The sequence below is a fragment of the Phocoena sinus genome, chromosome 18 (assembly GCF_008692025.1).
Source record: "Phocoena sinus isolate mPhoSin1 chromosome 18, mPhoSin1.pri, whole genome shotgun sequence".
Classification (NCBI taxonomy): Eukaryota; Metazoa; Chordata; class Mammalia; order Artiodactyla; family Phocoenidae; genus Phocoena; species Phocoena sinus.
The window spans coordinates 33,728,853-33,755,089 of NC_045780.1; the positions used below are offsets into that span (position 1 = coordinate 33,728,853).

Consider the following 26,237-nt stretch of genomic DNA (forward strand, 5'->3'; position numbering starts at 1 on the left):
CCTGGACTACTTGCAGCCTTTTAACTGGTTCCACCATATACCCTTTCTCCATCTTCTAACTTATTGTACTTCTGCCAGATTATCTTCAACATAATTCAGATCATGCTACACCCTGCTTTTATTTCACATACCTTAATCTGGGATTCAGGTCATTTATAATTTAGCCCTAGTTCCAGCTTACCTTGTCAACTTTCTTAATTTTTTCACATAGGTTTTGTTTTAGCTAAATGGAACTACTTACTCTTTCTTTGATTCTCTAAGCTTTCCTCAGTTGCACTTTTGAAAAAGAAAAAAGATTTTCCCACTTTTAAGACATTCATCTTAGTTTCTCTCTCATCCCCATGCTTTTAGACTCAAAACAAGTGCTTGTTTTTTTCACAAAATGAAATAATTGCTCCTTTATTGAATTATTAGAATACTTTATTCATTGTATTAAGAAGTATATTACTTTTTATCTAGCACTAAAATTATATTTATTTCTTATCTCCTTTGATTGTAAGCTTTTTGAGGTCAGAATTCTTGTTTGTGTTATCTTTATTCAATTCTAGAAATATTTGTTGAACAGTGTGTAGATCTTGAGCTGGGCGCCTGTATCTGTATATCATGTAATTCACCTAGCAGTCTTATAAGAGAGTGTTATGTCCATATGGATCAGAAAATAGGCTTTAAGAACCGTTAAACTTATTTTATGATTAGACCACTAATAGGTGATGGATCTGAGCCTTCCTGTATCTCCAAAGTGGTGGCCCTGAGTCTTATATGTAATAAACATCATAATAAATAATAGTGAAATAAATTATTTCACTATTCACTAATTACTCTTTGAGTTAGAATTCATGTTTTTGTGCCACTCTCAGATCTTGTCTGTTGTCTAAAGTGAGTCAAGGGGCCCAACAATATTTCAAGCTTTTGGTATTTTAAGATAAATTACTCTTTTCTATCTTCTAAGTTTGGAAGTGCCTCTGTTTGGGATGTAAATAGATAAGGAAATTTAGGCACATTTTTTATCCCTTAGTACTCATTCCTTATGATACTAATGTGCTACACTTTGGGCTGCTGTGAAATATAAGATACTATTATATACTATATAAGATACTATGAAATATAAGATAATATTCCATAACTGCATTGTTTGATTGAAAATGTTGCACAAGCAAGTAAATCAGAAGTGGTTTGATAGTTTTATATAAATAGCCAAGTTTATGAACTTAGAATTTCCTGGAGAAATCCCACCCATTTCATGTAATCTTTTCCTTTCACAAATTGATATATTGTATTTTTATTATCATTAGAGATTTTTAAAAGTGTGTTAAGATGTTGTCAAGTCAGACCAACATATTATACATGATTTTTACAACCCAGCCAGAACTACCTTACTAATTGTAAAGTCAGTCAGACATTCCTAGGAACTTCCTCACCTCCAGCACACACACATACACACACACAAACACATACGTGGATCAGTAGTACTTTGACAGTTATTCTTGTAATATTTTATTATATATTTTTGCACTTTGTTTCCTGAAAGCCATGCTAGTATTTCTTGTTAGGGGGCAGTAAAAATTTACATGAAAAAGAGTTTAAAAACATCTTAATATGATAATAGTTCTCTTTGGTTTTATAGTTTTTTTGATTTTGGTAACTGTAATACTGTAGAAATCATGGAGAGTCCAAATTACTTGAGCATCTGGCAGGTGAAACACATAGAAATCAAATGTACACATAGAAATAATAAACCATAGAGTTAATTTTGGAAGTAATGGGGTCCTAGGCATTCTTGCAAAATAAATAGAGGGGGAAGAGAACATTGGATAGTATTTAAAGCATGTGTAGGTGTAGTAGTTTTAGCAAGTTGGATATAGACAGGTGACGAAAAGAAAAACTCAAACCTCAAAGTATGATAAAGATAGGTTTTGGAGAGTTCTGTAGCAGATATAATTTGTAAAGTAATATAGTTCTATAACATTTTAGTGCTCCGCCCCTCACCTCCTATGACAGATAATTTTTTTTAAATTTTTTCTGTTTTTAAAAATTGTAAAGTATACATAACAAAGTTTAACATTTTAATCATTTTTAAGTGTAAAATTAAGTGGCATTAAGTACATCCTTATTGTTACACAACCCCCTCCCTCCAGAATTTTTTATCTTCTCAGATTGAAACTCTGTACCAATTAAACAATAACTTCCCATCCCCCCCCAATCTCTGGCCACCTTGTACTCCAGCTACCTCATAATAGTATAGTCATATAGTATTCGCCCTTTTGTGTCTGGCTTATTTCACTTAGCATAATGTCTTCAAGGTTCATCCATGTTGTAGCATGTGCCAGAATTTACTAACTTTTTAAGGCTGAGTAATATTCCGTTGTATGTAAATGCCACATTTTGTTCATTCATCCACTAATGGACATTAGGGTTGTTTCCACCTTTTGGCTATTGTGAATAAAGGTGTTATGAACATGGGTGTACAAATATCTGCTTGAGTTCCTGCTTTCAATTCTTTTGAGGTTATACTCAGAAGTAGGATTGCTGGATTGCATAGTAATTCTGTTTAATATTTTGAGTAACTGCTATATTGTTTTCCACAGCAGCTGCACCATTTTATGTTCCCATCTGCAATGCTTAAATGATCCAATTTCTTGACATCCCTGCCAACCCTTGTTATTTCATGTTTTTTGGATAATAACCATCCTAATAAGTGTGAAGTGGAATATCATTGTGGTTTTGATTTGCATTTCCCTAGTGCGTAGTGATGTTTAGCATCTTTTCATATGTTTACTGGCTGTTTGTATATCTTCTTTGGAGAAATGTGTATTTAAGTCCTTTGTCTATTTTAAATTTTGTTGTTGTGTGAGTTTTTGATTTATTCTGGATATCAGTTCCTTATCTGATATATGATTTGCAAATATTTTTCACATTCCATTGGTTGCCTTTTCACTCTGTTGGTAGTGTCCTTTGATGCAAAAGCATTTTAAATTTTATTGAAGTTCAGTTTTACCTGTTTTTTTCTTTTGTTGTCTATGTTTTTGGTGTCATATCCAAGAAATTGCAAAATCCCAATGTCATGAAGCTTTTTCTCTATGTTTTCTTGCTGAAGTTTTATGGGTTTAGCTCTTTGGCTCTTAAATTTAGGTCTTTGATCCATTTTGAATTAATTTTTGTACATGGTTTAAGTCTTTTGCATATGGATATCCAGTTTTCCCACCACCATTTGTTGAAGAGAATCTCCTTCCCCTATTGAATGACCTTATCTCCCTCATCAAAAATCATTTAACCATATTTTTTTTCTTTATTTTATTTCTTTATTTCTTTATTCTATTAGTCTGTCTTAATGCCAGTACTGTTTTGACTACTGTAACTTTGTAGTAAGTTTGTAATCAAGAAGTATGAGCTTTTTTCAGGATTATTTTGACTATTCAGGGTCCCTTGAGATCCCATATGAATTTTAGGATGGATTTTTCTGTTTCTGCAAAAAGCATTCTTAGGATTTTGATAGGAATTGCATTGAATCTCTAGATCTGTTTGAGTAGTATTGCCATCTTAACAGTATTAAATCTTCCAACTCATGACCATGTGATGTCTTTTCATTTATTGGTGTCTAATTTCTTTTAGCAATCTTTTGTTGTTTTCATTGTATAGATCTTCTTCTTTGTGTAATTTTATCCCTAAGTATTTTATTCTTTTTTATTCTAGTATAAATGGAAGCTTATAACTTGCAGTTGCTTTTTGCTTAGCCTAGTTCTCAGCAGTGACTTAAGGGAATTCCTATACAGGTTTCTGGAGCTTCATTTCTGTACAGGCCTCTCTTTTTCAAAACTCTGCCCCAGAGCTTCCAGTTATTTCAGCCTGGCTTGAGCTGTGAGACATTTTCTCAACTCAGATCTCTGTGCTGTCTGTCTGCATTATGCCTCCAAGCAGAAAGGCAGAGTTCACCTGTTTGTTTGTTTTTTTCTCTTTCTCTTTGGGATTACAGTCCTGTGCTACTTCTTGCCCTATGTCTTAAAACAGTTGTTTCCTACATGTTGTCCAGATTACTAGTTGTAGAGGGAGATTAAGTCTTGTCTCTTACACAGTAATAGGATGGGAAGTAGAAATCCTGTAATATGCTTCTAATTATATACTGTGTATTGAGAGATGGTATTATTGGCAGCTTATGTGAACTTTTAAGGAAGTCATGGCATAAACTGAAATGATTTATTGCTCTTTGAATGGTCTTTTTCTTTAATCTAAATTAAAACTGGGGAAAGGACCCCTAGATAAGTTTATGCATTTGCTGTTTTTTCTTAAACTAGGTTAACATCTTAAATACAGCTTATCAAGAAATGTGATATTCATATACAGTTTAAATTGTTCTTTGATTAATTAACTGAATATTACTGTTGTCTTTAGTCTTAGTTTTTTTTATATAACTTATACAAAATATATAGTATTCCTTTTATAATGCAGGGACTCTAGAGTAGGTATAAGGTACATATGGTAATTTTTTAACTTATTTTTCACCATTTAAAATATTTTAAACATAACATTTTCTATAACAATAATCATTAAAAATGCACAAAAAACTTCAGAGTCGAGAAGGTGTATTAAGTGACAACCAGTGCTTAACAGATATATGTTAACACCTCAAAGATAAAACAGATAGGAGGACTAGATGGGTGAAAAGATTCCGTATGGCATTTTTTTTTTTAACATCTTCATTGGAGTATAATTGCTTTACAATGGTGTGTTAGTTTCTGCTTTATAACAAAGGGAATCAGCTATACATATACATCTATCCCAATATCTCTTCCCTCTTGAGTCTCCCTCCCTCCCACCCTCCCTATCCTACCCCTCTAGGTTGTCACAAAGCACCAAGCTGATCTCCCTGGGCTATGCGGCTGCTTCCAACTAGCTATCGGTTTTACATTTGGTAGTGAATATATGTCCATGCCACGCTCTCACTTTGTTCCAGCTTACCCTTTCCCCTCCCTGTGTCCTCAAGTCCATTCTCTAGTAGGTCTGCATCATTATTCCCATCCTGCCCCTAGGTTCTACATGACCCTTTTTTTTTCTTTATATTCCATATATATGTGTTAGCATATGGTATTTGTTTTTCTCTTTTTGACTTACTTCACTCTGTATGACAGACTCCAGGTCCATCCACCTCACTATAACTCAACAAATAACTCAATTTTGTTTCTTTTTATGGCTGAGTAATATTCCATTGTGTATATGTGCCACATCTTCTTTATCCATACATCTGTCAGTGGACACTTAGGTTGCTTCCATGTCCTGGCTATTTTAAATAGAGCTGCAGTGAACATTGTGGTACATGACTCTTTTTGAATTATGCTTTTCTCAGGGTATATGTCCAGTAGTGGGATTGCTGGGTCGTATGGTAGTTCTATTTGTAGTTTTTTAAGGAACCTCCATACTCTTCTTCATAGTGGCTGTATCAATTTACATTCTCACCAACAGTGCCAGAGGATTCCCTTTTCTCCACACCCTCTCCAGGATTTACTGTTTATAGATTTTTTGATGATGGGTATTCTGACTGGTGTGAGATGGTATCTCATTGTAGTTTTGATTTGCATTTCTCTAATGATTAATGATGTTGAGCATTCTTTCATGTGTTTGTTGGCAACCTGTATATCTTCTTTGGAGGAATGTCTATTTAGGTCTTCTGCCCATTTTTGGATTGGGTTGTTTGTTTTTTGATATTGAGCTACATGAACTACTTGTAAATTTTGGAGATTAATCGTTTGTCAGTTGCTTCATTTGCAGATATCTTCTCCCATTTAGAGGGTTCTCTTTTATCTTGTTTATGGTTTCCTTTGCTGTGCAAAAGCTTTTAAGTTTCACTAGGTCCCATTTGTTTATTTTTCTTTTAATTTCCATTTCTCTAGGAGGTGGGTCAAAAAGGATCTTGCTGTGAATTGTGTCATAGAGTGTTCTGCCTATGTTTTCCTCTAAGAGTTTGATAGTGTCTGGCCTTACATTTAGGTCTTTAATCCATTTTGAATATATTTTTGTGTATGGTGTTAGGGAGTGTTCTAGTTTCATTCTTTTACATGTAGCTGTCCAGTTTTCCCAGCACCACTCATTGAAGAGACTGTCTTTTTTCCTCTGTATATTCTTACCTCCTTTATCAAGAATAAGGTGACCATATGTGTGCGGGTTTATCTCTGGGGTTTCTATCCTGTTCCATTGATGTATATTTCTGTTTTTGTGCCAGTACCATACTGTCTTGATTACTGCAGCTTTGTAGTATAGTCTGAAGTCAGGGAGTGTGATTCCTCCAGCTCCATTTTTCGTTCTCAAGGTTGTTATGGCTATTCGGGGTCTTTTGTGTTTCCATACAAATTGTGAAATGTTTTGTCCTAGTTCTGTGAAAAATGCCAGTGGTAGTTTGATAGGGATTGCATTGAATCTGTAGATTGCTTTGGGTAGTATAGTCATTTTCACAATGTTGATTCTTCCAATCCAAGAACATGGTATATCTCTCCATCTATTTCTATCATCTTTAATTTCTTTCATCAGTATCTTATAGTTTTCTGCATACAGGTCTTTTGTCTCCTTAGGTAGGTTTACTCCTAGGTATTTTATTCTTTTTGTTGCAGTGGTAAATGGGAGTGTTCCCTTAATTTCACTTTCAGATTTTTCATTGTTAGTGTTTAGGAATGCAAGAGATTTCTGTGCATTAACTTTGTATCATGCTACTTTACCAAATTCGTTGATTAGCTCTAGTAGTTTTCTGATGGCATCTTTAGGATGCTCTATGTATAATATCATGACATCTGCAAACAGTGACAGCTTTACTTCTTCTTTTCTGATTTGGATTCCTTTTATTTCTTTTTCTTCTCTGATTGCTGTGGCTGAAACTTCCAAAACAATGTTGAATAATAGTGGTGACAGTGGGCAACCTTGTCTTGTTCCTGATCTTAGTGCAAATGGTTTCAGTTTTTCACCATTGAGGACAATGTTGGCTGTGGGTTTGTCATATATGGCCTTTATTATGTTGAGGTAAGTTCCTTCTATGCCTACTTTCTGGAGGGTTTTTATCATAAATGGGTGTTGAATTTTGTTGAAAGATTTTTCTGCATCTATTGAGGTGATCATATGGTTTTTCTTCAATTTGTTAATATGGTGTATCACATTGATTGATTTGTGTATGTTGAAGAATCCTTGCATTCCTGGTGTAAACCCCACTTGATCATGGTGTATGATCCTTTTAATGTGCTGTTGGATTCTGTTTGCTAGTATTTTGTTGAAGATTTTTGCATCTATGTTCATCAGTGATACTGGCCTGTAGTTTTCTTTCTTTGTGACATCTTTGTCCGGTTTTGGTATCAGGGTGATGGTGGCCTCGTAGAATGAGTTTGGGAATGTTCTTCCCTCTCCTATATTTTGGAAGTGTTTGAGAAGGATAGGTGTTAGCTCTTCTCTAAATATTTGATAGAATTCGCCTGTGAAACCATCTGGTCCTGGGCTTTTGTTTGTTGAAAGATATTTAATCACAGTTTCAATTTCAGAGCTTGTGATTGGTCTGTTTATATTTTCTGTTTCTTCCTGGTTCTGTCTTGGAAGGTTGTGCTTTTTGAAGAATTTTTCCATTTCTTCCAGGTTGTCCATTTTATTGGCATATAGTTGCTTGTAATAATCTCTCATGATCCTTTGTGTTTCTGCAGTGTCAGTTGTTACTTCCCCTTTTTCATTTCTAATTCTATTGATTTGAGTCTTCTCCCTTTTTTTCTTGATGAGTCTGGCTAATGGTTTATCAATTTTGTTTATCTTCTCAAAGAAGCAGCTTTTACTTTTATTGATCTTTGTTATGGTTTCCTTCATTTCTTTTTCACTTATTTGTGATCTGATCTTTATGATTTCTTTCATTCTGCTAACTTTGGAGTTTTTTTGTTCTTCTTTCTCTAATTGTGTTAGGTGTAAGGTTAGGTTGTTGATTTGAGATGTTTCTTGTTTCTTACCGTAGGATTTTATTGCTATAAACTTCCTTCTTAGAACGGCTTTTGCTGCATCCCATAGGTTTTGGGTCATCATGTTTTCATTGTCATTTGTTTATAGGGTTTTTTTTTTTTCATGCGGTACGCGGGCCTCTCACTGTTGTGGCCTCTCCCGTTGCGGAGCACAGGCTCCAGATGCAAAGGCTCAGCGGCCATGGCTTACGGGCCCAGCCACTCCGCGGCATGTGGGATCTTCCCGGACCAGGGCACGAACCCGTGTCCACTGCATCGGCAGGCGGACTCTCAACCACTGTGCCACCAGGGAAGCCCTGGAAGCTTTTTTTTTTCAATTAAAGAACAATCTGTTGAATACTTCTTTTAAGTATACATTGATTTGCAAAACAAGACTTTTATTAAGGAAATTTTACTGTAATTGAAATTATCCTCCATATTATAAACTATAGCAGTCTGATCTCTTTAAATAGTTAGAAATCACTTTTATCAGTATTCCTATGAACTGTTTCTAGTTAACAGCACTTCTGACACCTAGTGTGGAGTTTTCTTTTCCACATCAAGCAATTCTCCAGTTCTCTCCACTGGGATATAGGTGGATGTCCTAAAATTTAATTCAGTTCTGACATGAACTACCTGGATTTAGTACAGACCCCGTAGGTTAAGAATTCAGTCTCAGAAGACTGCCCCTCACTTCAGGTGCTAATTGAAAGTAGTAGGTCCTGATGTTATCCACTCTTCTGTCCAACTTGGCTATAAATTAGGGGTTCTCAGGATCCCCTGCTCAGATTTGATAATTTGCTATAATGGCTCACAGAACTTAGGGAAGCACTTTACTTGCTATTACTGGTTTATTATAAATGATGTTATAAAAGATAAATAGCCAGATGAAGAGCTTAATAGGGCAAGATCGGGAAGGGTCCTGGACACAGGAGCTTCTGTCCCTGTGGACTTCGGTGTGTACCACCCTTCTGGCACATGGATGTATTCACCAGCCTGGAAGCTCCCTGAACCCCATCGTTTATGGGGTTTTAATGGAGGTTCATTACATAGGCCCGCTTGATTTAATCACTGGCCATTGGTGATTGACTCAATCTCTAGCCCTCTAATCGCATGGTTGGTTTTTCCAGCTACCAGTCCCCACCCTAGAGCTTGCTAGGGGCCCATTAATAGTCACCTCATTAATATAAACTCAGGATGCTCAAAGGTGCTTATTATGAAGAACAAAATGTGCTCCTTAACCCTGTGATTCAGGAAATTTCAAGTGTTTTAGGGTCTCTGTTCCAGGAACTGGGGACAAAGACCAAATATATATTTCTTATTATATAATAGTATCACAAATATGTTTTTTGCTAATAGATTTTTATGTCTAAAAATTTCATTTTGAAGATAATTTCCAGATAATATTTTTCTGTCAGATTATTGTTTTACTATGCATTAAAATGAAATTAATTAAAATGAAATTCTTGCTACCAAAGTTTATCATCTTTGTTGAGAGGTTTTAACTGTGTTTTCTTCTTATGGGAGCAACTTGGCAAATACTTCTGAAAATCATATCAATTTGGGTTTTGGAAAGGGGAAGTAACGGAGAGTCTTTGCCTAGTTATTGAAGTTAGGAATACGATAATTTATATAGTTTGAAATTAATAATAGAAGGCTTTTTTTCTATTTCCTATAAGAATCTACTAAAATGAGTAGATTCCTGGTGCATTATAAGTGTTGTTAAATATATTTTTAATGTATAATTTCTGTTTTACAACTCAACTTTTCTCACAGAGCTTGTCAAAGCACAATAGAAGCAATATTGGAACCGAAGGTGGACCACCTCCTTTTGTGCCTTTTGGACAGGTAATGACTTTCATTTTGGCAGATGAATTTTAGTCAGCAAAAAATGTTTTTCATTTGTATTCAAGCTGTGTTTAGTTTTGTGCTGAACTGTTCACTCAGAGGTCATAGGAGTTATATGGAAATATATTAACTACAGGAAATCAATAATTATGGGTTTTTTTCTCATTATTGTAATTAAAGTTTTTGTGTAGATTCTTTTCTCAAAAGCTGTTAATCCAGGACTTCCCTGGTGGCGCAGTGGTTGAGAGTCCGCCTGCCGATGCAGGGGACACGGGTTCGTGCCCCGGTCCAAGAAGATGTCACATGCCGTGGAGCGGCTGGGCCCATGAGCCATGGCCACTGAGCCTGCGTGTCCGGAGCCTGTGCTCCGCAGTGGGAGAGGCCACAACAGTGAGAGGCCCGCGAACCGCAAAAAAAAAAGCTGTTAACCCAAAGATTGAAACAGTTAAGAGACACACCTGAAATGCAGCTTAAAATTAATATCAGATGGTGGTGGGGGCATTTTTTTTTGAGAGAGAAATGCAAAAGTAAGAAGACAAAAATATGCTATAATTTCTCACTTTGTTCATTAAAAACAAAAGAGGGAGAAAAAATAAAAGCATCAACAGAAAGATTGACAGGAGACAAAAGAGTGAGAACATGAGGCAGGGAAGGGCATCAATGCACTTTAGGAGAGCCTGCTGTCCCAGCTACCCCTTCCGAGATTCTATTCTTCAGCCTTGATCCAAATGCCCATCTCAGTCAGGTACTTAATTTTATTTCCAGTTAGTATTTTCATTTTCAACTACAGCAGCCCTGATTCTTCTCTCACATAAGCTAAAGGTTTTCCTTCTGTTTCCTAACTTTCAACCCCCTTGCTGCAAAATGTTACCTTGAGGTACCTCCTCAGCTGACCAATATCGTGTGTCTTCCTGGTTGTGCTAAGCCTCAAATTGCCTTTAAAACAATCTCCTCCAGCTTGTCCCTGCTTTATAACTGAAGAATCTGAGAATAATCCCTGTGGCTGCTTGCTCTTTGCCACATGATGCCACTAAAATTTAGCTCTTGGTAATCTGCCTTGCATTTGTGCTTTATTTTCCTTCAAGAGTGCTGGCTCAAAGTGAAGATGAGTTGGGGACACAACAGCTAGGAAACAGACTTATATCTCAATAACAATTTTAAAAAATTTGGTATAAAAAACAGATACCTAGTTGATCAGAAAATAAGTGGGCAGGATCAATTGACTGGCATCCTCTTCAAAACCCTTTTTGGAGGGTCTACTCAAAATTAAATAAGACATTCTTGCATCGTGGCTATTTTGAAAGTATTTAAAACATATGTCATTTTTTATTGTGATTTGGAACATGGGACAGTCAAGATAAAAGGAGGCATGATCTGTGCTGATGATATTCTTATTTCTATCAGTGAAAAACCCCAAGAATGAAAACAGAGTGTAAACATTTTAATAATTTATATTTGAAAATAACAAATGCTGTGTTTGTAAGAATTTTCTTTCCCCTTAAACATTTTGGTGATAATATTTCTTTCAAAAATTGCTCACAGAGACTTATGATTTAATTATTTTCAAGAATTTGAAGTGTGTTTATAGCTTTTTTTGTATTAGGAAGTATATTAAAAGTTATAGCTTAAATAATATTATTTGTTTATGAAGTCCATTGTGAAAATTTGTTATTCAGCATCTTAGCCTTGAACATGGGTTAAAGACAGAATATGCTTGGCTGTGTGTTAGAGTCAGCTATTTTATATTTATATTATTGAAAATCAAAAATCTGTATATTTGTATAACACATTTATTTGAGAGCATATTTTTATTCCTCTTTAAAATTATCAAGTTGAAAAAGGTTCATTTTATAGGATTTTTGCTGCTAGAATTAGAAGAGAGAACAGAATTCAGGACTTATTTTTAAACAATGATGGCTTCCTTAATTTGTCTTAAGAGACTAAAAACCTAAAACTTTGCAGCCTGATTAGGGGGAGGGAGTATGTTTTTAGCTTTCGGCTTATAAGATGAGAGACATCTTTCTATATGTTAAAATAACTATAAACCCTCATGGATATTGTGGCATAATGTGGAAATCAAGGGCTTAATAAAAAACTGAATTTACTTCTTGTGCAATAGTCTAGACTGTTTGAAATTTAACATTATTTTAAGTCATTATCCTAAAATGAAACTTAGATCTTTTAGTTTGATGTATGTTTTAAATATTGGGTTAGCCAACATGTTCATTCATAAGATGTTACAGAAAATCCCGAACGAACTTTTTGGCCAACCCAATATGTGCCCTGTTTTAGATTGCCTACATTTAGTGTAGCTTTCATTTACCAGTTACAATTACTTAAAAGTTACTTCAGTTAGCTTTCTACCTTTATTTTTAAATCTATGGGAAATAATTGTATTTTTATGGGCTCTTAGCTGTTGTGGTACAAATATTTCTTTTGAAGACATTACTTTCTTATGAAAAACTTGCATCTCTTTTGGAACTACTGAAACAATTTATTTTTATTTATTATTGCCAGAAGTGTGTATCTCATGTCCAAGTGGATAGCAGAGAACTTGATCGAAGAAAGACATTACAAGTTACATTGCCTGTCAAACCTCCAAATGATAATGATGAATTTGAAAAGCAAAGGACTGCTGCTATTGCAGAAGTTGCAAAGAGCAAAGAAGTAAGAAACTAAATCATTATGAATTTGTCTTATTCCTTGCCATTATGTTCTATTTAGATTACTCACAATCATTATTGTCTTTTCACATAAAGTAACTAATTGAACAAACTTTTGACATTCTTTTTCCACATTCCATCAGTAGAAAATGCCCTGGTGCCTTTTGGAGTCTTATAGTTACACATTTTACTCATAAACATTCCTTTTCCAGTCTCCTTAACAATTCCATTAAGTTACCTTTGCTAGCAAACCACCCTTCTTTTCTCCCACTTTCTTTTCTTCTTAACAGTATACAAATGAACACAACTTTTTTTTTTTTCTTTTTTTTTAATGGCAGAGGGTTTCCCATTATTAGTTGGGATAGATGATACTTTTTGAGGATAATTTTCCCCTATAATAGAAATTTTTGAGGAATTCAGGTAAACATTAGAGGGTAAATCAATGGCTCAGGATTAACATTTTTAACATTCTTAAATCTAATGTATAGTAAAAAAATAATTTTTATCTTTGGATGATATGTGCATTTATACATACCCTCCTTTATCAAAAGGTTTTCTTTTCATTATTTGTAATTGCTTGCTTATTTGAAATAGGTGTTTTCTGTAGTTATTTATTGATTTTTAGATTTTGACAAGAAATTTTAGTTCATGAATTCGTTGCTTAGATAGATTTTTCTTAACCAGTGGTATTGAAATAGGTTTCTTTGTTCAGAACCAATAATAAATCTTAGCTAACAGCTGTTTTCCTATTTAAATTCAAATTTTAAGTAGGAGACTTCTTGAATTTTGGTAGTTCTTCCTGCAGTGTCTTTCTGTCCTGTTTATGTAGGGGACAAGAGCACAAATTCTGGAATCAGGCAGACAGGAAACATGTCCTGCTGACAACCTTGGATAGGTTACTTAAGTTTTGTACCATATTTACTTTATCTATGAAACTGTGAGAATTAAAATTGCTAATCTTTAAAACATTTAGAATACTGCATGGCACAGATCATGATATAGTTACTGAACTCCAGTTCTGCAGCTTGTCACTCAAGAATCCAATGCTGAGAGTGTTGGGTTAAAGGAAAGATAGCTTTATTGAGGAAGCCAGGAATCCTGGGGAGAAGGTAGATGTATGTTCCAAAAAACCAACTCCCAACTCGCCAGTTTTGCTTGGAGATTATATAGGGGAAAGAGGAAAGGGCTACATGCTCATGGGGAGGGGGCTGTCTTCCATTTTCAGGATGTTTTTCTTGATCACATGATTCTAAGTAGCTAGCAAGTCTCGCTTGTGGTTGGAACATTAAGTCATAAATCTTTGATTAGCTGTTCCTGGAGAATAAGGAACAAGGGTGAGGCCTATAGAATAACTAATCTTCAGTCTCGATATACATCAACAGCTTTCTTCGTCCAACAAGCTAAGCTAAGTTAATGGTAAACTAGGGTAGAAGTCAGGCATAGTAAACATAAGATCACAGCCATATCCTAACTAAGAAATAGAGTTGGAATAATGCTGAGAAGCTGAGAGCCCCTAATTATAGTCTCACTGCCTCAGTTAAAATAGTCCTTTGCTAAAAGCCTTCAGTAAATGTGACTATTGCTATTCCTCAATGTTTTCTCTATTCTAAGACATTTAAAAATCATTTTTAATATTTCTGAAATTAATTCATTTTGCACGGTTTACATAAAATGCATTTCTTTCCCAAAAAGCTGTTAAAATTATGGAGTTTCAGAAAAGGATATTGGGAGTATATCAGTTTCTTAATGATTATAGGAGAGTTGTTCTTTTGATTTACATTTTTCTCAGACAAACTTTCTTTCCAAAATCTTGTTTGATGTCTATTTTCTGGAAGATGGGAATCAGACAAGTTAGGAAATTACTGAAGTAATACAGGGGGAGAAAATTTTTTGGTAGCAATGGCAGCTGTGTAGGTGGTGCCAGATTCTGGTATTTTGAAAATACAGCCATCAGAATTTCTGAGAGATTAAAGATGGAACTTGAGAGAAAAAGAGGTGTCATGAATGACTTCAAGGGTTTTGGCCTGAAAAATTGGCTGGTTAGAGTTGCTTACTTCGTACTGGAGAAGACCAGGGTGGAACAGGGTGTTATTAATATAATTAGTATATTAATAGTGAGGTACATCTTAGGCATCCATGTGGTAATGTTTAATAGGCAGTAATACAGAGAAGAGTGTAGCTGAAAGGTGAGTTTTGGATTGGATGTATGCATTTGAAAGTGGTAGGCGTATGGATTATATTTAAAATCATGAGGTCAAATGAGATCACCAAGGGAATGAGAGCTGAAGGGAAGAGAAAAGGAGAAGGAATGAACCCTGTAGCATTTCAACCTTACCAGTTGAATGAAAGAAGTTGAACCAGCCAAGGTGTGACCACTAAGACAGGATCAAAACAAGAGAATACAGAAATTATTTCATGGAGGATGATGTATTGAATGTATCAAAGACTGTTGAAAATTCATGTAAGATGTGGCCTGAGAATTAATGTAGAGTTAGAGGAGTCATTCATTCTCTCCACATTCCTTTATCATTCATGTAGATGCTGGTAAGATAAAGTATAAGTGTGCAGATATCAGTGGGTGGGTTGATGTGGTAAAAATCTATGTAAGTTCTTTAGTGATTATTTCCATTTTTTCAGTGAGGAAGTAAGCATGGTCAAACAGGCACAATGAGGGAGAAGATGTTTGAGATTTGAGGAGTGAGGAGAACATGTAAAATAGTGGTTTTTATTATTTGTATTATTTGTCTACTTTCTTAGATTCTAGAATCCTATTACTGGATCATGAACATAATGTAACAGATTCCTAGATAGGTTTGGTGCCTTGCTAAAGAAGATTGGGAGGGTGAATGGGCTAAGAAAATGTAGTAAGATTGCAAGACAGCAAGGCCCACTTGGGGTTTATGGTGGTGGTGATGTCACAGATGCCTAATTCACATAATATGGACGGGATGGTGTGGCTCATACACGACAACATCAGTTACCTTATGGGTAATGTTTAAGTTGTGATGTTTCTAGATATTTGTATGTTTAGTGGGTAACAACTGTTTTAAAGCAGTGAAAAGCAATTCTGAAAATGCTATTTATCCTATTCCTTAATCCATAAAATGGAAAGAAAATAATAAGGAAATGCCTCCAGAAGATGGGACTATTTCACTGGCACCAAAATAAAAAGCACTTTTGGAGTTACATAATTTAAATTCCAGAAATATATTTAATTTGGAACAGGTCAGGATCCAGACTTTTCAGGTAACTATGTTCTAATATATTAAGCAAAACAGTAATACTGCCATCTGTTATGAGTGTTTACTATGTGCCAGTTATTGAACTCATCACTTCATGTTGATGATGTCACTTAATCCTCACAACATCCCAGTGAGGTAGGTGTTTTTGGGCCGTCCACGTGGCTTGTGGGATCTTAGTTCCCTGACCAGGGATCGAACCCCTGCCCCCTGCAGTGGAAGCGTGGAGTCCTAACCACTGTACCACAAGGGAATTCTCTCATCCCTGTTTTAAAGATGAGAAACCCGAGGTTCACAGAGGGTAGAAGTTAAGTGACTTGCCTGAGGGTGGGAACTAGGAAGTGGCTCAGTACAGATTTAGTCCCAGCCTTGTGTAGCTCTTAAGCCTGTATTCTTACCTGTACTACATTGTCTCCCAATCTAATAAACTTTGTATCACATTAATATAAACTCACATTTTTCCTTGTGGTTATGTAAGCAATGGCTATCAAGACATTTCAAAGCTATTTATTTTCTTTTTTTGCTGGAATTGCAGAAACCAGAAACTGAATGAATCCAGTAATGGGTCTTTGGTCTTTGAAGATGTAGTTTTAATTTTGATTTGAATTAAACTTAAATATTGTGGTGTATCAACTACCTAATAGTGGTATTTAATATGTTGTCCATTGATGCTTATCTCACATCATTTTTCTATTTTTCAGGTTCTATTTCTTTACATATTCATCTGATTCAAAATAATTTCCCAGTCTCATATAAATGTATATCTAGGATGTTTTCTTATTGTAATCATTTTAAGATACATTAAAAAATATTGATAATTATATCTAATAAAAATCAAGTCTTGGCTTCTGCTTTTATTAGCTCTTAGAAAACTATAAAGATATTATATAACCAGATATTTAATTTAATATTGTACAAATAACTGCGGAATGCTTTTCAGTCATGAATTTGTATCTTTCCTAACCGATGTTTATGTTCTAGTCTTTCCACTGTAGTTTTGACAAAACAAAAATGAGATCAAATTTAAATTTAATTACACATATAATTATTCAAATAAGTCAGACAAAATAAGAAATATGGACTTTAAAGCTTTTATACATAGTTGGTAAGATATAGCATATGTGGTAATTAATGTAAATAATAAATTAGTAATGAGACTTTTAATCCCATGTTAAAATTTGTATTATTTGTCTGCTTTCTTACATTCTAGAATCCTGAACATAGAATCATGAACATAATGTAAGATTCCTAGATAGGTTTGGTGCCTTGCTAAAGAAAGCCTTGCCATGTAGCTGGATTTGTAACTCAGGTCTCATGATATCAGTCAAGTATTTTACCCTAGAATAATTTTTGACACCTAATCTCCATAATACTTGTACTATTTTCTTTTCTTTTATATTGTTGTCTACCTAAGTTTATTCTGATGATTTGCCTTGGAGATTTAAAGATTATAATCATGTAATTTTTTTAATTGCCTCACCTGGACTTGTGAGATTATGACTAGTAGATATTTAGAAAGAATTAGTTAACATTTCATTTTTTTCCTGTAAAACATAATTAAGAAACTTAACTACTTCAGATTTTAGTCATAGCTTAGCCTTTAGAGCTTTTTAAAATGTTATTTATTTACATTTCTTTTATCTTTCTGTTATCTGAAGACCAAGACATTTGGAGGAGGTGGTGGTGGTGCTAGAAGTAATCTCAACATGAGTGCTGCTGGCAGCCGAAATAGGGAGATTTTACAGAAAGAAAAGTCAAACAAATCAGAGGGAAAACATGAAGGTGTCTATAGAGAACTGGTAAGACTGAAGAACCAACCACAAAGTTTATGTCTTTTTTTCTTTAATAGCCTTGGATTTTTAAATTCTTTCTCAGAACCACCACTGGCTTTTTGAGTATATTATAAATAGGTGTCATAACTCTAAGAAGGCTTTCATTAAGGAGTCCAGTTAATAATTTCCAGTTATTCCATGGAAAATTTGGATTGGTTGAAAAATAATTTACTTAAGTAAAATTTACATTTTACTTAACTTTCTAATGTCTGAATGATGTCTTTTAGAATGGATTGATAAAAAGTCATCAAATTAAACAGAAAACGCTCAATAGAAATTATATTCTAAAAGATGATGCATCAGAACCATACAGTTATGGGCCGTTCCCTACCTTCCCCACATCTTTTCTCAAATTTTGTCTAAAGTGATTTTGTTTTGTTGTGTTCTTTAGGAAAAATATATTGAAATGGAAAATGTATATTATAGACTCAATTACAAAATATTCCTGGATTTTTGAGATAATGGGAGGAGTCAGAGATATTTCTGGTATGCTACAGTGTCCTCAGATATAAGGGAACTGACAGGAATTCATTTTCCCCTGCCTTTAAAGGTTAAATGACTTTGGGTGATTTTGTCTGTAGAGTGCTAAGACTAGCTTAAATAATGGGGTTTCATCACCCCATATAACAAGAAATTTGGAGATAGATGGTTACAAAGATTGGTAAATTCAGCAGTATAACAGTGTTGGAGCTCTGGTGAGCATCTCTCTAGTTTCTTGGTTTTCTTCTCTGGGTTACAGGATTCTCTGTGTGTTAAATCTTCATGCAAAAAGTTCAAAGGCAAGAAGGAAAGGGGACATTTATCTGGGTGTGGATCTGTTTTATCAGATAAAAAAATAATTTTGGAAATCTCCAGTAAATTCCGTCTATGGTTCATTTACTAGAACTAGGTCACATGCCCACTCCTAAATCAATCACTAGCCAAGGAGAATAGGTTTATAACAGAGCCAGACTATCTTTTCCTTGAATACATGATCATCTCTTTCTTTAAAAAAAAAAAAAAAACTCAGTTTTCAGGTTTGAGTGGATACAGCAAGTTGAAAACTACACAGTCTCTAACTCAAGAAGCTCTTAAACTTGAGTGAATTGAGAACCCTTATCTAGGGATGTCTTGCCATAGAACACCAAAGACCAGCAGTTTGGGATTGTTGTGAGGAGTAAAAACATATGAAGGAAGTGATATCACAAAGATGGCAGAATGGAAAGCTCCAGAAATTGGGCTGTCCACCAAAACAACTCTTAAGCTGACAAACATTGTCTGAAGCAACTATTTTACAACTCTGGAGTCAAGGCAGACTCTTGCAGCATACAGAGTGGTGATTAATGAAGAAAGAGGCTGGTCATTGGCTGACCAGGGAGATAATGGAACAAAGACTCCAGTGATCACATATCACAAGGAATAAAATCCTTACAAAAGAAAATCTGGAAAAGCTGCTAAACAAACTTACAGCTGCAGTCTTCATTAAGTAACAACAGCAGTCCCTGAGGAGGAGGGAGAATCTGATTTCCAAAATTACCATCAATACAGTATTCAGAATTTTAAGTTCTCAACAGAAAATTACAAAGCATACCATAAAACAGGAAAGTATGATCCACTCATAGGAAAAAAAAGAAATTGAAAGGAACTATCCCTGAAGAAGCTCAGGCATTGGGCTTACTAAACAAGAACTTAAATTAACTGTCTTAGAAATGCTCAGAGGTGTGAAGGAACCATTGACAAAGAGCTAAAAGAAATCAGGAGAACAATATATGAACAAGTAGGGAATATCAATAAAGATAAATTATAAAAATAAACAAAATAGAAATTCTGGAACTGGAAAGTACAGTAGTGGAAATAAAACAGTTCATTAGTCAGGTTCAACATCAGACTAGAGCAGGCAGAAGAAAGAATCAGTGAACTTTAATATAGGGCAATTGAAATTACCCAGTCTAAGATGCAGAAAGAGAAAAAAATGAAGAAAAATAGAGCCTAAGGGACCTATGAGGTACCATCAAATGTACCAACATACACATTATGTTGTGTATGTTCTCTTCCCAATAGAAGAGAAAAAGGGACAGAAAAAATATTTGAAGAACTAATGCCCCCAAATTCCCAAATTTGATGAAATCTACAAATCTAAGAAGCTTAGTGAACTCCAATAGGATAAACTCAGAGACACACCAAGACACGTAATCAAGTTGTTGGAAGCTACAGACAGGAAATCTTGAAAGCAGTGAGAGAGAAGCAACTCATCAAATACAAGGGATCCTCAATAAATAAATGGCCAATTTTTCATCAGAAAGTATGGAGGCAAGGAAGCAGTGGGGTGATATATTAAAAGTACGGAAAGAAAAAAAAACTGTTCACCTGTAATTCTGTATTCAGAAAAACTGTCATTTAAGAATGAAGGAGGGCTTCCCTGGTGGCGTGGTGGTTGAGAGTCCGTCTGCTGATGCAGGGGACACAGGTTCGTGCCCCGGTCCGGGAAGATCCCACATGCTGCAGAGTGGCTGGGCCCGTGAGCCATGGCCGCTGAGCCTGCGCGTCCGGAGCCTGTGCTCCGCAACGGGAGAGGCCACAACAGTGGGAGGCCCGCGTACTGCAAAAAAAAAAAAAAAAAGAATGAAGGAGACTATCAAAAGGACAGTTTGAAATTTTAATGACCAGGAACCCTGTTCTTTTGCATGTTGCATGGTATTCAGCTCTTTATTTTCAACAATTGAAAGAGGACTTGATTGGGATGTCAGTTGACAGGTTCTTAAAATAATTTTTGATAATAGGTGGTATAATAGGTTGAATTGTGTCCTATCCATCACCCCCATGTCACCCGCCCGCCAAACAAGATAGTTTGATGTCTTGACCACCAGTACCTTAAAATGTGACTGACTCTCTTTGGAAACAGGATTTTTGCAGAGATACCAAGTTAAAAAGAGGTCATTAGGTTGGGCCCTAAGCCAATATGACCCTAATTTAATCTCCGTATAAAGAGGGGAAATTTAGACACAGAGATAGACACTTACAGAGGGAAGTTGACCTGAAGACACACAGTGAGAAGATGGCTGTGTGACTGGAGTGATACATCTATAAGCTAAGGAATGCCCAGGATTGCCAGCAAATAACAGAAACTAGAAGAGGCAGGGAAGGTTCTTCCCTAAATCTGTCAGAGAGAGCATGGCCCTGCCAACAGCACTGAATGAGAGTTAACTGGTTAACTGCAAATCAGGTTAACAAGAAAGGTACAATAAGTTATACCAAGGTTGGATATTAATTGATTCTTGAGTGTGTTTGGTTAAATTCTATGTATGGGATAATATTCTTAATTAGATATTTACTTGGGAGATCATTAGGAGAGGGAAAGGCTTTGGAAGGATTTTTTTTTACATTTAGATAAGTTTTTGAATAAGAAGGATGAATTATAGTTTTAATGTCTAATCCTTTTTACATTTACTTTAGTATATCTACAGCAGGGATGTAAATTTTCTCTTACGTGTCAGCTCTGATCTGTGATCGTTGCTACTATATTTAGAAAGGATTTTGTCTTTGGAAGTCACAAAATCAGGGTTTGAAAAAAAGTCAGGGTTTTAAAAACAGGATTTTTTTAAAAGTGCTGTGCTTTTAACAACGTCTACATGGGTATCAGAGTAGCTGTCTGCACCATGCATGCCATGTGTAATGCTATCTTAAAGCTTATCCATCTTAACTCTTAAATGTATAAAAGTTAGTTATGTATTCCTCAGCTGGTTATGATTCAGTAATTTCTTCATGGGATATGTTTATGTTACTTAAACAGTTCTTTAATTCTACTCAGGTCTAGATTTTTCAAGATTTGGGGTTCTGACATTTGTAAAGTAGATTTTTTATTTGGGGTACAGGCTGTCAAAGCTTCATAGATAGTATTGCTAATAAATATAGAGCAGAGTACTGAAACAATAGAGAGTAGAAAAAAAAACAAGCTACTGAGATGGTACCATTTTGTTAGCTTCTTTTTATACTTTGCATTCTTGGAGAGGTGCTATATAAATTGCACTTCCATAGGACAGAGAAGTATCAACCATGAAAATTTTTCATTAGGTAGTTTTCACTGTCTGTATTATTTTCAAAAGCCTTATTCTGACATATAAAATTTCTTTTTTGTTTGTTTTGCATTTGTAATGATACAGAGAAAGTACTCAAGGCACAACCCTGCATATCACAGATCCTTCCTTGACTCTTGGTATGAAAAAACAGCAAGTGATATATTAATATCACATTTTTTCCATAAACATCAGATGTAATTTTTAGTTAAAAAACAGCATGTAGTTAAAAACTTATACCTTGCTTGTTTATTGGCTATCAGCATAACTTTTCTCTTCGTTCTTTACAGGTTGATGAGAAGGCTCTGAGACACATAACAGAAATGGGCTTTAGTAAAGAAGCATCAAGGCAAGCTCTCATGGATAATGGCAACAACTTAGAAGCAGCACTGAATGTACTTCTTAACAGCAATAAACAGAAACCTGTTACGGGTCCACCTCTGAGAGGTATAATTCATTAAGCAATGTGCCAGACAGTATTATTTGATTTTCAGAGAAATATATGTTGTCGACAAAGACTGGGTTTTGTTGCTGTGAAGGCTGTAACTTCATTTACCATTATGGTAAGTGGAAGGAGCAGCAGTTTGGGAACCACAGTCTTATATAGGTTATTCTTAGTCTCATTGTCTTCATCTTTATATAAAGTAGGTCTAATACCTTATTTAACAAGGCCATGAATAATACAGAAAATATGAAGTAACTAGCTCTATTAACTATTTCTAGAACTAGGCCATTTGTATAAATGACTAGTCTATAAACTTTTAATAATTAATAGGAACATGACTTTTATTTAATGTTATTTTAAAATTATTGTATGGTCAAATGTATTATGTGATTTTTCAAGTCCCAGTCCTATATTCTTTTAAAAAAAAAGTGGTTGCTATACAGCAGAGATTGGCACAACATTGTAAATCAACTATACTTCAATTAAAAAAAAAATAAGTGGTTAAAGAAAAATCATATAAAAATGATTTATTTTCCTTAAAAGATAATTTACATGAACAAATTCAAATTTCCAGATAGATCATTTATAGGATTAAAGGTGCTACTTAATATAGTCATTTAAGAACATTTTTGTTTTAATGGATGTAGAATATACAGAAAAATATGAAAAGATATATATAAAGTTCTACTTAAGATGTCTGCTGATTATATTTTAGTGTATATTCTTCTTTTGTTTTTGCATGTATAATGTATATGTCTTGCTTTACTTCTTAAGGTAAAGGAAAAGGCAGGGGGCGAATAAGATCTGAAGATGAAGAGGAACTGGGAAATGCAAGGCCATCAGCACCAAGCACATTATTTGACTTCTTGGAATCTAAAATGGGGACTTTGAGTGTGGAAGGTAAGCCAGCTTAAAGTAGATTTCTTTTTTATTATTTATTTATTTATTTATTTTTGGCTGCATTGGGTCTTTGTTGCTGCATGTGGGCTTTCTCTAGTTGTGGCAAGCGGGGGCTTCTCATTGTGGTGGCTTCTCTTGTTGCGGAGCATGGCCTCTAGGCGCATAGGCTTCAGTAGTTGTGGCATGAAGGCTCAGTAGTTGTGGCTCGCAGGCTCAGTAGTTGTAGCATACGGGCTTAGTTGCTTCATGGCATGTCGGATCTTCCTGGACCAGGGCTCAAACCTATGTTCCCTGCATTGGCAGGCAGATTCTTAACCACTGCACCATGAGGGAAGTCCCTAAAGTAGATTTCTTTTTGAAACACCAAACTTTATTTGGAATTGTACAAAAAAGGTATAATATACTGACAGTGTGAATGTCTACTCTTGGGTATTTACAAATTTATTTAATTACAAATTTCCTGTTTGACAAAAGTACAGAAGAAAGTTTTAATTGTTGCATTCTGAAAATATTAAAGCTTATTTTGCCCTCTAACTGTATGATGGGCAATATCACCAAACTCTTTCCCTCAGTTTACTAGATGACAGATTTAGCTATGAAAACATATTGTTATGTTGGAGAAATTACTATATAACTTTATATAACTTTTTTGATTGTGAAATTGGTCTCTTTTTTCTCTACATATTACATGTTGTATGAAAATATGTGATTATGGTTAGGTTTAAATGAGCACAGTGAGTGAGTATGCTCCCACATTGTGATATATTTCTTAGTATGATATATTTTAGTGATTAACATAATACTGAAAGAGATATCATCATGTTAAATGTTTATTTTTTAATTGAAGTATGGAATATGATAAATATTTTCTAGAATTGTAAGATTTTAATATATGATTCCAAAAAGTTAGGGAAATATTCTTTTAGATTTAGTTTTCTCTTTCAGATATATTTCGAATTAAATTTAAGCTCAGAGATAAAACGCTTTTATAACAAATTTGAAGTTTACAGATTTCATGAAAATGGAATCTTTTGTTAGATGACAAAGAAAAGATAATGCATTGTTTGAAAAACAAATGTTGGATGTAGAATGTAGATGAGATTTGTAAGTAGACACATGTAAGAGCAATATTTTCTTGCTTTTAAAGTATGATGAGGGCTTCCCTGCTGGCGCAGTGGTTGAGAGTCTGCCTGCCAATGCAGGGGACACGGGTTCGTGTCCTGGTCCGGGAAGATCCCACATGCCGCGGAGCGGCTACCGTGAGCCATGGCCGCTGAGCCTGCGCGTCCGGAGCCTGTGTTCCACAACGGGAGAGGCCACAACAGTGAGAGGCCCGTGTACCGCAAAAAAAAAAAAAAGTATGATGAATTCATTTCCTGTTGCTGTTTCACAAATTACCAAAAGGTCAGCGGCTTAAAACAATGCAAATATACTATCTCATAGTTTCTGTGGTTCAGGAGTCAAAACACAGCTTACTTGAGATCTCTGATCAATGTTTCACATACTAAAATCAAGATTTCAGCTGGGGCTGTGATCTTGCCTCAGGCTTAAGGTCCTCTTACAAGTTAGCTAGTTGTTAGCAATATTCACTTCCTTGTGGATGTAGGACTGACATTCTTGCTTTCTTGTTTGATGTTTCCTGGGGAGTGCCTTCAGCTCCTAGAAGCCCTCAGGTCCTTGCCACATGACCTCCTCCCTAGGCAGTTCACATGTTTGCTTCTGCAAGGTTAGCAGGAGAATCTCTACTGCTTCTTAAAATCTGACTTCTAGATATTTTTGTCCCAACCTTCCTTTATACTATCCCAATCAGAGCTCCTTTGATTTCCTTTTATCCTTCTGTCTCCCTACATTTGCTTTTGACTCCTAGAGTCTCTACTAAATCCTAATGAAGTTGAGACCAAGAATAGTAATCTACGGTGACCTGTGTGTCTATCAGCTTTCAGTTCTCACAGAACATATCCTATACCAACAAAATGTAGTATACTAGCATTCCACTTGGGAAAAGGTATTAAAGTTAATTAACATACATGACATGAATAATACTCTGAAATCTAAACATCAGTGTTAGAGAGATTTACTTTTGAGGGGACAGAAATTTATAAACACATATGTTAATATTGGATATTGTTTTAGTAGACTGTTTTGTATTTACATTATTGTTATTAATATGGTACAGAGTCAGCTAGAATATGAGAAAGATATAGACATTATAATAGTATTTCACACCCTAGATTTTCACAAGGAATATAACCTGTGACCTTCATAAATCCCCAAATTAAAAAATTAGGTATTTCTGGGGCTTCCCTGGTGGCGCAGTGGTTGAGAGTCCGCCTGCCGATGCAGGGGACACGGGTTCGTGCCCCAGTCTGGGAAGATCCCACATACCACGGAGCGGCTGGGCCCGTGAGTCATGGCCGCTGAGCCTGCGCGTCCGGAGCCTGTGCTCTGCAATGGGAGAGGCCACAAAAGGGAGAGGCCCGTGTACCAAAAAAAAAAAAAATTAGGTATTTCTAATGTTTGTAGAGGCTCTTAAATTTTATCCAAATTCACATGTTCCTTTGATCATCCTAACCCCAGAAATTACCCTCTCCAACTTACATTAGAGTTTTCTGTCCTACTTGATAACCACTGTTCTCAGAGAAGCAAATTTCTGTTCTTTCCTAGAAATACTGTGTGGGGAGGCCAGCTAACCAAGATGGGAGATAGGCAGAGGCTTCTTAGAGTAGGTGGCATTTAGACAGGTCAAAGGAGGAGTGTTGGGGGAAGGGCGGTCCAGATGTAGGGAACTCTGCGTGTCCAGGCTTGGAGGCAGCAGAACGCCAGTTCCTATGCCTGGGAGGTTAAGGGAGAGGTAGAGGTATAAGGCCAGATGTAAAAGTGGTAGTCTGGAGCCAGATCAAGAGGATATTGTCCTAAGGAGTTTTTACTGTATCCAAATGACAGTGTAAAGCCATGAAAGGGTTTGTGGCATGACAGTAACAAAGTTTGGTGCTTTCAGAAAAAAAATTTGTCCGTTGGCAAGGTGGAAAATGGGATTGAGACTGAAGTGAGGCTACAAGTGTATGTGTTGTAAGAAATTGTTCATTCTGTATATGCAGTATTTTATGTAGTATTTATTTGTACCTGGTCTATGATAAGCAGCAGGGATACAAAATTTAATAAAATACCTCATTCAGAAAATTCATGGTAATAGATGGATTTTGTAGCTCTTGCCCCAAAGAAGCTTACTGTTAGTTTGTGAGACAGAAGAAACCACAAATTTAAAAGGTCATAGGAATGCTTATTAAAAAGAATATTATTATTTACTTTGTG

At 35.4% G+C, this 26,237-nt stretch overlaps 1 protein-coding gene across 2 annotated transcripts in view; it reads left to right on the plus strand.

The window, feature by feature from the left end:
• The window catches only part of TDRD3 (tudor domain containing 3), a 201,414-nt gene that overhangs the window by 115,550 nt on the left and 59,627 nt on the right, over positions 1 to 26,237 (plus strand). For both annotated transcript variants that reach the window (XM_032611497.1, XM_032611498.1), the window contains exons 6-10: positions 9,723 to 9,794; positions 12,312 to 12,461; positions 17,355 to 17,495; positions 21,871 to 22,027; positions 22,800 to 22,925. In XM_032611497.1, coding sequence (XP_032467388.1) covers positions 9,723 to 9,794; positions 12,312 to 12,461; positions 17,355 to 17,495; positions 21,871 to 22,027; positions 22,800 to 22,925 — 646 coding nt within the window. The remainder of the gene's footprint in view (positions 1 to 9,722; positions 9,795 to 12,311; positions 12,462 to 17,354; positions 17,496 to 21,870; positions 22,028 to 22,799; positions 22,926 to 26,237) is intronic.